We start from the raw sequence: 14,339 nt of genomic DNA on the forward strand, positions 1-14,339 counted from the left end.
ACATGCAATGTTTTAAAATTAATTGCGCATAAATAAATGAGATGTATAGATATCGATAGATATGAATGATGTCTCACTGCTCGCGTCCTCTCTTCCAGGTGAACTTCACAGTAGACCAGATCCGTGCCATCATGGACAAGAAGTCCAACATCCGCAACATGTCCGTGATTGCGCACGTCGACCACGGGAAATCTACGCTGACCGACTCTCTGGTGTCCAAGGCTGGAATCATCGCTTCCGCCCGCGCCGGAGAGACCCGCTTCACTGACACACGCAAAGACGAGCAAGAGCGCTGCATCACCATCAAATCCACGTAAGGAAATATCAGATTTAATGTAAATAAAATGCTACTAAATGCATGTAAACGTCATGCATAACACAACCTGGAAAATTCAGGAAATGTGTATGGCAAGCCTGTAAATAAAATGCATATGAATATTATCATGCGTAACTAAACTTTTTTAAAATTGTAATATTGTAGGGCCCTATGAAATCCGTTTTATTTTTTCCCAAATTCCGTTTTATTTTTTCCCAAATTCCATTTTTTCCGTTTTAATTTTTGCTAATTCCTTTTTTTTCCGTTTTAATTTTTGCAAATTCAGTTTTTTTTACCCTTAACTGTTATTTTAGTCGTAAAAAGAGTGTTTTTAATGTTAATATAATAGAACATAAAACATAAAATAGGAATGACAAACATCAAACAGGTAACAAACATCACATTTACTTTTCAGGACAAATACTGCAACATAACACTGCACTCTAAGCACTTCAAGTCACAACTAGATATTAGTGCTGTGAATTGATAATAAAAAAAACCCAGAATTAATTGAATTTTTTCTGTAATTAATCATGATTAATTGCAATTAAAAACATTGGAGTTTTTAATATTTTTATATTGTAATAATTTCAGTTACTCTCCAAATTAATTTAGAAACAATTTAAAGACAGCATATTTTAAATGTGTGTTGTAATGGCATCTTTTTATGAATGAAGGCCAGTATCACTGATATTAATGTCTATATGAAACATTGATGACGTTACATTACAGTATAACTGAAAGCTCCCAATTTCACCATTTATTAGGCTTTAAAAAATAACTTTTAATTTAATTGAACTTAAAACAATCTTTACATAAACCCATTATAATAAATGTTATATTTACCTGTGGCCTTCCCTGTCAGGCATAGTCTACACAGAAATTGAATAAAGTTATCAACACCTTTCTTAACTGCATAAATAATAAGTGAAATATAGATGAATCATCATTAAAGCTACAATCTTCTGTTCCCGTTGTTCTTTGAACATTAATGACAGACATTATCAGTGCTCCTGTCACTTTAAGAACAGCCGCTTCTGAACATGATGTGGATAATGCTGCCTTCACGTGCTATCGGAAATTTGATGATTCCGACTTCTGAAGTCGTGATTACGAGCGCATTGCATCCAAGTTTCAAAATGTGAGGGCGTTCATGTGCAATGTTTACCTAGGAAACTCGTATATTACGATAATTCCGAGAGCACGTGAAGGCAGCATAAGACACGCTGATCCGCGCATCTCATTTTCTCTCAAGTTCATTTAAGGCATTATTTTCCATACAGTACATTGAAGTGCATTAAAAACAAGGCAAAATACAGCAAGCACTACCTGAGGGAACTGCTCGGCTCTGTACTGAGGGCGGTGTGAACGGGGCTTTAGCGTTGAGTTTCTTAACTTTTCCGCTGATGAAAGCAGAGCCGTGGAGCCGCTTCACCATACTTTCATTGTTTTGAAGGCGGAGCTGAAATGACGGGAGGGGTTGAGTCGCCCAGATTTGCTTCCCCCGGTCTGCATTTTCCCCAGACATACGTTCTTCTCCCACACAAAACCGCATTTCATTCCAAATATGTCAAATTCCGGGAAATTCCGCGTTAACAATAGATTCCGCGTTAATATGCCAATTCCGCGATTCCGTCCGCGATTCGGTGATCGCGGAAATCATAGGGCCCTAATATTGTGATTCTGGAAATAAATGTATATAAACATTTATTATGCACACCTAAACCTGGAGAATAAGGAAATTGTAATGTTGCTTGTCAGTAATTAAAATGAAATTAAATGCTTATAAACATGCATAACTAAACATGGAAATTCAGGGAATATTAATATTGCATTGCGTTCCTGGAAATAAAATGGATATAAACATGCATAACTAAACATGGGAAATGTATATGGCAAGCCTGTAAATAAAATGCATATGAATATTATCATGCATAACTAAACTTGGAAATATTGGGGGATTTTAATATTGCGATCCTGGAAATAAATGCATATAAACATTTATTATGCACACCTAAACCTGGAGAATCAGGAAATTGTAATGTTGCTTGTCTGTAATTAAAATGCAATTAAATGCATATAAACATGGAAAAATCAGGCAATATTAATATTGCGTTCCTGTAAATAAAATGCTACTAAATGCATATAAACATGGAAAAATCAGGCAATATTAATATTGCGTTCCTGTAAATAAAATGCTACTAAATGCATATAAACATCATGCATAACTAAACATGGAACATTCAGGAAATGTATATGGCAAGCCTGTAAATAAAATGCATATGAACATTATAATGCATAACTAAACCTGGAAAAATCAGGGAATATTAATATTGCGTTTCTGTAAATAAAATGCTACTAAATGCATATAAACATCATGCATAACTAAACCTGGAAAAATCAGGGAATATTAATATTGCGTTTCTGTAAATAAAATGCTACTAAATGCATATAAACATGCATAACTAAACATGGAACATTCAGGAAATTTATATGGCAAGCCTGTAAATAAAATGCATATGAATATTATCATGCATAACTAAACTCGGGAAATATTGGGGAATTTTAATATTGCGATCCTGGAAATAAATGCATATAAACATTTATTATTCACACCTAAACCTGGAAAATCAGGAAATTGTAATGTTGCTTATCTGTAATTAAAATGCTACTAAATGCATATAAACATGCATAACTAAACATGGAAAATTCAGGAAATTTATATGGTAAGGCTGTAAATAAAATGCATATGAATATTATCATGCATAACTAAACTCGGGAAATATTGGGGAATTTTAATATTGCGATCCTGGAAATAAATGCATATAAACATGCATAACTAAACATGGAAAATTCAGGAAATTTATATGGCAAGCCTGTAAATAAAATGCATATGAATATTATCATGCATAACTAAACCTGGAAATATTGGGTAATTTAATATTGTGATCCTGTAAATAAATGCATATAAACATTTATTATTCACACCTAAACCTGGAAAATCAGGAAATTGTAATGTTGCTTGTCTGTAATTAAAATGCTACTAAATGCATATAAACATGCATAACTAAACCTGGAAAAATCAGGGAATATTAATATTGTGTTCCTGTAAATAAAATGCATATAAACATGCATAACTAAACATGGAAAATTCAGGAAATGTATTTGGCAAGCCTGTAAATTAAATGCATATGAACATTATCATGCATAACTAAACTTGGAAAAATCGTGGAATTTTAATATTGCGTTCCTGGAAATGCATGTATATAAACATTTATCATGTACACCTAAACCTGGAAAATCAGGGAATTGTAATGTTGCTTGTCTGTAATTAAAATGCAATTAAATTCTTATAAACATGCATAACTAAACCTGGAAAAATAAGGACATTTTTATAGCAAGCCTGTAACTAAAATTAAATTGAATGCATGTAAATATCATGCATATCTAAACCTGGAAAATTCAGGAAATTTATATAGCAAGCCTGTAAATTAAATGCATATGAACATTATCATGCATAACTAAACCTGGACCTCGCTCAGCGCTCGTCATATCACAACTGTTCAGTGTTTGAACACAACCACAATGTTTATTTTAGGTTTCAGAGATTTAAATGCACATTAGGGATGCGCGCCGGTATACATTTATTTCAAACGGTACAGTATGATTTTGGTCATTTCGGTATATGCTGCTGTTCCGAAGTTAAACACACACACACTCCGCTACCCAAACTAACACGAAACTGGCAAATGTGGCAACATAGAACAAAATGAATACAGCAGTTGAATCTCGCTCAACACGGCCAAAACTAATTAATAAAGACATTTAACGCTGATAAAGTCTTTTAACACTGATCAACGCACAAGCATTAGATTGTATCGTTTTAATATCACAATCTCCAGCGTTTGATTTCAACCAGTGATGTTTAGATTTCATATTTGCACGCATGCTATTGCACTATTTACAAATTTCACAAATAATGCAAGACCGTCGTCCCTACCAAGAGTGGTTATACCACAAACTTGTTTTACCAGCTTCGTTTATACTTTCCTCACTACTCCAAGTTTTGTCCGCGAGCTGCCATGCTAAAGTGCAAACTGTCAATTTCCTCATCACATAATGCACAGCGCAGCTGGTTTAGTCCAAAAATGATCAGTACTTTTTGCAGTGTGGTCTGTTCGAGGTCCTGTTTGGTGCGAATCCTGCTTTCCCACCTGACCAAACGGGAAAACGAACTGTAGTACGATTCGACCCGACTAAACGAGGCGGGTGTAAAAGCACCCCAAGTCATAGAACCAACCCTGCACCTGTTATGACTAACATAACCCAAACCAATTATCTGTGACTGCTCACTAGAACAGAAACAAAAGCCAAGCCGAGTGTCTAATACGGATGTACAAAGAGCTGCTTGTTGAGTTCCCTTCTGTTGTGCCTCCTTTACAGCGCCATCTCCATGTACTACGAGCTGAACGATAACGACATGGCCTTCATTAAGCAGTGTAAGGATGGGTTTGGGTTCCTCATCAACCTGATCGATTCTCCCGGCCACGTGGACTTCTCCTCCGAGGTCACAGCCGCTCTGCGGGTCACCGATGGAGCTCTGGTTGTGGTGGACTGCGTCTCTGGTAAATGCTTATGCATCATAATGTTATAATTTGGTCTACATTAGGACGGCGAATGTTGTGAAATTGCTCAATTTGGGTGAATAAATCGGAAGTAGGGATGTAAACGTAATGTAAGTGCAAAGAAAAGTTGTGTGTACTGTGTATAATGTATGTTTGAATACACGTATTTATATCAAATTGACATATAAATATGTACATGCAAATATTTCTTAATTAGGGATGCAACAATACAGTTAGTCCACGGTTCAATACACACCTCGGTTTTTAACCACAGTTTTCGGTTTGGTTCTGATGGCTTGTCACATCTGTTTTTTGCTATTCTATTTTTAAGCGACAGGAACAGCAAGAGGTGGAGAAAAAAGACTATTTTTTTTATTGCAATACTTATTCTTTATTTTACTTAAAATAATTGAAAAACTTAACTTAAACTTAACTTTACTTTAATAAAAAAAGCTTGTACACATTCCTAGTGTACTGTATAATATAAAATAAATATATATAAAGATTAACAGTGGCAGCTCAGAGCTGTACAGCAGCATTTAAGTATGAAATTGAATGAATAAATGTAAATAATAAAACACTACATAGACTTCACTATAAAATATACACTGATTCTTATTAAAGCTGCTGTATTCGTTTTTCAGTCAAGAGCAGTGAGTGATTTTCTCTGTCTTTTGTTGTTGTATTAACATTTAAAGGGATATTTCACTTAAAAATGAAAATTCTGTCATCGAGAAATTAATACAGTTTTGGAACAATATTACAGTGAGTAAATAATGACATAATTTTAGAGGTGAACTGTCCCTTTAAGGGCAGCTTGTTCACTATAGGCTGCGCTGCTGTCACTTTAAGACCTGCACACATCTAATATACAGACACACACCGATTTTACTTTCACTTTAGACATAACCAACTGTGTTTATGTTAACCTTGTGTGTATTTGACAGTATTAGCGCAGTAAGACGACTACTTAGTCCAGTAATCACGTGTTTGACAGGCGTTTAGTGCGCGCGCTCGGGAAAGTGCATGTTAAAACCGCGCATGAGCACGTGAATGAAATGTTTAACCGGCAAGGCTTTAAAACGCATGCAAATAATGAACTTTGGTGATTGTGAATAACTATAGTGTTCTGTGAGTATAACTCCACCACTAACCTGTGATGTGAATGTATGTCGTGTTGTTCTGTATTGGGATGGAGGAAAATGATAGAATTTGTAGAAAAATAATTAATTAAATGCAATTCCGGGAAAACGCGATTAACAAGTGCGTATTGAACCGTGAATGCCGTACCGAACGGTGCAATATTATTTGAGAATTGTGGCATCCCCAGTGTGTATTCAAACATGCATAATTATACACAATACACGTGTATATATAATGTGAATTCAAACTTTGGATGCTATTAATCGATTTGACAGCACTGTTTACTATATAGTAAACGGTTTTAAAATGGCAATATTTCACAATATGATTGACTTTTTGAAATCCATGTGAGACAATGAACTTCCTTTGAAATTAAAGTGCTGAAATGGTCTATGATGAGAAATCATGCACCACTCTGATGAGCTGAAGAACAACCAACCAATCACAGTATCTGAGACCTGCACTTGATCCTTTAATGATATTAAACCCGTTCAGAGTCGTGATGTAGCTGGAATGAATGAATCCGCAGGATGCTAAGTGTCCGTGTTTTGCTCAGGTGTGTGCGTGCAGACAGAGACGGTGCTGAGACAGGCCATCGCCGAGCGCATTAAGCCCGTGCTGATGATGAATAAGATGGACCGGGCCCTGCTGGAGCTGCAGCTGGAGCCTGAGGAGCTGTTCCAAACCTTCCAGCGCATCGTGGAGAACGTCAACGTGATCATCTCCACCTACGGAGAGGACGAGGGTGGACCCATGGGTAACATCATGGTGAGAACATGCCCTCCTTTGTAGGGATTGTCATGATACTAAGATTCTAGTAGTCGGTACCAATACATTAATATTTAACGGTTCTCTGGAACACAGCAAAATCTGTTGGAACTAATATTTATTTTCAAATAGTAATATAAAATAAATTGCATTTATTATTTGTTCATTGTGTAAATAGGCTACATATAAACATTTGAAGGCTACATGCTGTTTAACCCTTTAAGACCTAAGGGTATTTTTACAATTAATTTTCCGCCTGGTGTTATTTACTAAAAAAGCTTGTAAAACATCAACCCTGTTGTGCACAGACAAATGACACACCTCTTTTTTTTCAAGACAAGTTGCACTGTCAGTATATTTGTGTTGCATTGATGTCACCTGAATGTAAAATAAGTTATGGGACCATAAAGACAAATGAAAACACAAAACGGAAATTGAATCGCTCAAATATTTATTGAAAACACACACAAATAAATAAAAGCTAAGCATATTTCCTCTGGAAAACAGTTTGTTCAAGTCTTTGGAGTCCTGGAACTCAGGAATAAACATGATAACTTATACAGAACCAAAACTATTTACATTTTTCCAAAAAAAGTCCAGGCGCTTTTGGCCTCTTTGGATTTTGGATATTTACTGGTGCCAAGCCTCAAAACAGTTCCTATCAGGAACTTCTCCTCAAACTTTCTTCTCAAACTTTTTCCTCAAACTTTCTCCACAAAACTGCAGCGCGTCTCTCTCTCTCTCTCTCTCCTCAACACTAGCCATGCGTCTCTCTCTCTATCCACAATAACAGAGCTGTGGTTCATGCGTAATGACGCACACCAAACCAACGTGGATGACGGATCAGCCTGTCATTGGTCAAACCCTCATCCAAAATGGCAGCTAGCATCGCGCTAGCGGCAAAAATAACGGAAAATTTATAAATTATGGACATCAAGTCGATATATCTTGGATGTAAGCGTTTTGATTTATTGCTGAACAACTCCAAAAAGATGCACATGTTCCAGGCTGGATAGAAAACCTTCTGTAAAGGCTACAAAGACACCCCTGTGATGGCTAGCTCGTTAGCTTTCTGCTGGAAAAAACGGTAAGAAAATCGATAAAAGTTTCATGAAATAATATAGATATTTATCGGAGGTGCCGTGTGACGTCGTGGGCGATGCCGTCGGGCTCTGAGGGTTAAAAGTAAACATTGTTTAACATTGACCGCCTTCCCTGTTCAATTTATGGAAAAAGTGTTGAAAGTTCCCCTGCCGATCGAAAGACTAACGCGACCAGGTCGGCTCGTCATGACGTCACGTATCTTGAGTTTCACTTTCAACATTCAACACTTTTCCATGGAATGTGGTCGGTCGAAAGTTTACTTGATAAAGTTTTAAATATGTATATTCTTCTTACACAAACGCGTCGATTCGCTTCAGAAGGCCTTTATTAACACCCCAGAGCTGCGTGGAGCAGTTATATGACGGGACTGATTCACTTCAAAAACAGCGCAACTATGAATCCAATTCTAATGCTTGGATTAGCCTGGACTTTTGTAATATAACTCAGATTTTATTCGTCTGAAAGAAGAATGTCATACACACCGGATGACTTGAGGGTGAGTAAATCATGGGCTAATTTTCTTTTTTGGGTGAACTATCCCTTTAAGCGCGAGTGATTTACGTGTTAAGTCAATGTAAAAGCGCAAATATCCGCCACTTTTTGTTTTTTACGGCCGAAACGCGCAAGTTGAAAAATCTGAACTTTTGCAGATGTTCTCGCCGCGTTAACAAATCTACTACAAAGTAGTGACAACAATGAGGAGAAAATTATATGTGGATACCCGGAGCTGTACGATACATCTTCATACTTTATAGAAACGGGAATAAAAAGGATCTTACTTGGAAGAAAGTGAGTGAGGAGGTCGGACAGTCTGGTAGGTTGTAAAAAAAACCCCACTCTTTACTCAATTTGAGCTCTACATAGGCTATTGAGACTACAAGCTAGCTAAAGCCGGAAAATTGAGATTATTCGCACCATTTTAAAACAAACCATATCAGCCATTTCAAAACAAGACGAGCTGGCATGCAGAAGCCCCTCCCATGACGCGATTCAAGCGTCCAACTATGCGCGAATAGTGCGACTTATGGTTTTCACATTGGGGAAAATGACAGTGGAGGCGTAATGTAAATATAGCGGTGGCATATTCTCTCCTTACTTCACCCTCACACTGTTGTGGCAATAGCACATGAGACAGCTTTTCTCTGCAACGAGAAATTCCATCACACATCTAGATGCTAAAAACACCTGTGTGTGTAACCACGCTTCATTCATTCATTCTCCGAGACGTGCAGGATTAATATTTAAATATTGCGGTTTAATATTCACACACACTAGTATATATCGGCTACAGAGCTCCTAGTAAACAGAAGCGACTGAAAGCGGCAGCTTATTAGTGGGTACCGGCGCTTGTGACTAGTGTTAGACCGATATATCGGCCGATATTTGCTTTTTTTTTTTATTTTATTTTTTTTTTTTTTTTTTTTACGTGTATCGGCCGATATAAGGCTGCTGCGTTCGCCAATATTTTTTTCCTCTGCATTATTTCCAGACAGGCGTCCACAGGGCAGCTCTCACCATCTTCAGACTCTCTTGCTCTCTCTCCCTCGCGCATATTAATCAAAATCAATTGAGAATTGACACAATGGTAAAAGGTGGAAAGACTGAAGTTTCACGTGGAGCATTGGGAGATTTTTTCCTGAATTGCCGCTAGTGTTGCTCTACAAGAGATTAAGTGAAGTGCACCTACACTCTAAAAAATGCTGGGTTAAAAATAACTCAAGTTGGGTTGAAAATGGACCTACCCAGCAATTGGGTTGTTTTAAGCAAACATTTAACCCAACCGCTGGGTCAAAACAACCCAATTGCTGGGTTAGTCCATATTCAACCCAACTTGGGTTATTTTTAACCCAGCATTTTTTTGAGTGTAACCATTAAATGACTAGATTGTAAATAGTTTTAAAATGAAGTATAGTACAGTCAGTGTGCACTTGCTTGTTGATACTGTGTGCAATAGTGTAATTATTTTATTTATGCTTAAATATTTATTTTCAGAATTTATTTTCATCACTGAACTTTTTTTCTTGTTCTACCTCACCTGTTTTTACTATTTGTTAAATATTGTTTTTTTAGTTCAATAAATGTTCCTTTTTAAAATTATCATGATCATTGTGTCATTTTTATGATGTAAATTGAGGGAGCAAAAGCAGTATCGGCTCAAGAAAATCGGCAGCCCGTATCGGTCATCGGCTAAGGCTGATGAGAAAAAAAATCGGCATCGGCACTAAAAAATCTGTATCGGTCGATCCCCACTTGTGACATCCCTACTCCTTTGCATAACGTATGTCATTAGTAAAGTGCTAAAATGGTCTATGATGAGAAATCATGCACCACTCTGATGAGCTGAAGAACAACAACCAAAATATATCTGAGACCTGCACTTGCTCCTTTAGTGATTTAAAACCCTTTCAGAGTCGTGATGGTGATTTATGCGAGAGCTGTGATTGACTTCTGATGCACATTTACTCTGCGTTCTCTCAGATTGATCCAGTGATCGGTACTGTGGGTTTTGGGTCCGGTCTGCACGGCTGGGCCTTCACTCTGAAGCAGTTTGCTGAGATGTATGTGGCCAAGTTTGCTGCCAAGGGTGAAGCTCAACTGAGCCCAGCTGATCGCTGTAAGAAAGTGGAGGACATGATGAAGAAACTCTGGGGTGACAGGTTAGAATCTCAGTTCATTTCCTGATACCAGTTTTACTCATTCATGTGAATTGAATAAATCAGCAATGCTGCTCATTTTGAATAACAAGTCAAAACAATATTGTCAAAAAAACAGTTTACTATGTGAATATATAGTAAACTGTAATTTATTCCTGTGATCAAAGCTGAATGTTCAGCATCATTACTCCAGTCTTCAGTGTCACATGATCCTTCAGATCAGGTTTGTCTAATATGCTGCTCAAGAAATATGATTATCATTGTTTAAAACGCTTCATATTTTTTCGGGAAAGTGATATTGTTCTTTGAATGCAATGTTAAAAAGGACATTTTAAATGAAATAGACTCTGTGACATTATAAATGTCTTTACTGTCACTTGACTTGAAAAATGTGAACTAAATTACCCATGCTTCTTAAATTCTTGCATGTTACTCATTCTCGTCTACTCTTCCAGGTACTTTGACCCAGCCACTGGTAAATTCAGCAAGTCCGCCAATGGCCCTGATGGAAAGAAACTGCCCCGCACCTTCGCCCAGCTCATCCTGGACCCCATCTTCAAGGTATGAGTGTGTTTGCCAACCGAAGCGTCGTCGGTTTTCGATTGCGCAGGGTGACCTTTTAATTTGCACCGATTCTAAATCCTGCCTACAAGCACTTGTTTCTTTAAAAACTGAACATCCTATAATTACCAGCATAATAGGGAAAAGTGGACTCTTTAAAGAAACAAGATGTTAATATTGTTTTTTGTTGGATACCAGACCATATGGGTTTAACTGGTAATGAACAAGCCGATAAAGCAGCAAAGGAAGCACTTCAGTTGGAAATGACAGTGTAAAATACCAGCATCAAACCCATATTGAACCTGTACATTTACAAGAAATGGCGAATGGAACGAATGTGTAAATAACAAATTATATGAGGTTAATCCAGTTTTAAATCAAGGAGTTATTATTTTGAAAATAGATATGACCAGGTTGTATATACGAGATGCCGAATTGGACATTCAAGACCCACGCATTCATATTTTTTTATTGACAAAACGGCAAAATACAAATCTCTCGTAGGGGAAAGCGAGTATACACATACATGTAATTTACAAATGTAGTCAAAATACAAAAGTTAATAACTATACAGAAAACAACAACAGAACAAAAAAAGGGCTATTTCTAAACAAGTCATTGTCAAAAAGGCTTTTTTTTTTCCTTCTCTTTTTTGACTTTATACACACAATTCTGACTTTATATCACACTTCAATTCTGACTATCACACAAATCTGACTATCACACAATTCTGACTTTATACACGCAATTCTGACTTTATATCTCACAATTCAATTCTGACTTTATACACGCAATTCTGACATTATACACGCAATTCAAATCTGACTATCACAATTCTGACATTATACACGCAATTCTGACTTTATACACGCAATTCTGACATTATACACGCAATTCAAATCTGACTATCACAATTCTGACATTATACACGCAATTCTGACATTATACACGCAATTCTGACATTATACACGCAATTCTGACTTTATACACGCAATTCTGACATTATACACGCAATTCAAATCTGACTATCACAATTCTGACATTATACACGCAATTCTGACTTTATACACGCAATTCTGACATTATACACGCAATTCTGACTTTATACACGCAATTCTGACATTATACACGCAATTCAAATCTGACTATCACAATTCTGACATTATACACGCAATTCTGACTTTATACACGCAATTCTGACATTATACACGCAATTCAAATCTGACTATCACAATTCTGACATTATACACGCAATTCTGACATTATACACGCAATTCTGACTTTATACACGCAATTCTGACTTTATACACGCAATTCAAATCTGACTATCGCAATTCTGACATACACGCAATTCAATTCTGACATTATACACGCAATTCTATTCTGACATTATACACGCAATTCTGACTTTATATCTCACAATTCAATTCTGACTTTATACACGCAATTCTGACATTATACACGCAATTCTGACTTTATATCTCACAATTCAATTCTGACTTTATACACGCAATTCAATTCTGACTTTATACACGCAATTCTGACTTTATATCTCGCAATTCAATTCTGACTTTATACACGCAATTCTGACTTTATATCTCACAATTCAATTCTGACTTTATACACGCAATTCTGACTTTATATCTCACAATTCAATTCTGACTTTATACACGCAATTCTGACTTTATATCTCACAATTCAATTCTGACTTTATACACGCAATTCTGACTTTATATCTCACAATTCAATTCTGACTTTATACACGCAATTCTGACTTTATATCTCACAATTCAATTCTGACTTTATACACACTTTTTTTTTTCTCCCCTTCAACAGACAGACCAAAATAGTGCAGTAATAAACAATCTAATAATTCCATAAGTCCAGAAGTGAAACAAAAATGTTTGTGTGTGTGTATGTGCATAAGCAAATTGACCATTAATTATTTATATTTGCATTCATATTTATTGAACGGGGAAGAGAAACTGGTTTGTGATCTGTGTAAGAATTTCATGAGTGTAAAACCTATTTTAATAGAATGTCCTTTTTTAAATAATATTAGGGAACGGTTTTATTCTGAAAACACATTAATGGACATTTTTAAAAAGGTTTCTCCTGGAGTAATTTTACAATTTCTGTCAAATATTAAATTGAAAGATTCTATGTAATTGTTATTATTTCTGGTGTTGTTATTGATATATATGCCTGATTTTGTATAGTGATTAAGACAAAAGTGTTAAATTATTATAAACAATGTATTGATATTGCTGATTGCCATGAATATAGCCATTGTTGCTGATATGGCATTAAATCATAAATAAATAAATCGATTGCACAGGGTGATCATGCCTCACTTCCTCAATCTCCAGGTGTTCGATGCCATCATGAACTTCAAGAAGGAGGAAACCGCCAAGCTGATTGAGAAGCTGGACATCAAGCTGGACTCTGAGGATAAGGACAAAGAAGGCAAGCCCCTGCTGAAGGCGGTGATGCGGCGCTGGCTGCCCGCTGGAGAGGCTCTGCTTCAGATGATCACCATCCACCTGCCCTCTCCTGTCACGGCCCAGAGGTACCGCTGCGAGCTGCTCTATGAAGGACCTGGAGATGATGAAGCTGCCATGGGTACGACACTATTTCACTTATACAGTAGATTTAATAATCGTGCCTATTATTGCATGTCTGGGAGAAATGGAAATGTATATTACTTAAAGGGTTAGTTCACCCAAAAATGAAAATTCTGTCTTTAATTACTTACCCTCATGTGGTTGGACACCCGTCAGACCTCCGTTCATCTTCAGACACAAATGAAGATATTTTAGTGTAAATCTGATGCTCTGAAAGGCCTCCATTGGCTCAATGCACGGTTCACTCTCAAGACCCTTAAAAGGCACTAAAGACGTCGTTACAAAGTCCATCTCACTACAGTGGTTCTACAATAACTTTATGGAGTGACGAGAATAGTTTGTGCGCAAAAAAACCCTAAATAACGACTTATATAGTGATGACGATTTCAAAACACGGCATCATGAAGCGTTATGAATCAGTGAGTCGAATCAGCAGTTTGAATCGCCAAATTTCAGCAGTTTCAATCGCCAAATTTCAGCAGTTTGGTGGTTTGACACACGATCCGAATCATGATTCGACTCACTGATTCATAACGCTTCGAAG

At 36.7% G+C, this 14,339-nt stretch overlaps 1 protein-coding gene across 1 annotated transcript in view; it reads left to right on the top strand.

Annotated features, from left to right (window-relative positions):
- eef2b (eukaryotic translation elongation factor 2b) overlaps positions 1-14,339 on the top strand; it is a 28,916-nt gene that overhangs the window by 1,131 nt on the left and 13,446 nt on the right. The window contains exons 2-7 of the mRNA XM_079819713.1: positions 99-313; positions 4,760-4,941; positions 6,641-6,852; positions 10,435-10,613; positions 11,066-11,171; positions 13,541-13,793. Coding sequence (XP_079675839.1) covers positions 99-313; positions 4,760-4,941; positions 6,641-6,852; positions 10,435-10,613; positions 11,066-11,171; positions 13,541-13,793 — 1,147 coding nt within the window. The remainder of the gene's footprint in view (positions 1-98; positions 314-4,759; positions 4,942-6,640; positions 6,853-10,434; positions 10,614-11,065; positions 11,172-13,540; positions 13,794-14,339) is intronic.

Source organism: Gobio gobio, assembly GCF_949357685.1.
Source record: "Gobio gobio genome assembly, chromosome: 6".
NCBI lineage: Eukaryota > Metazoa > Chordata > Actinopteri > Cypriniformes > Gobionidae > Gobio > Gobio gobio.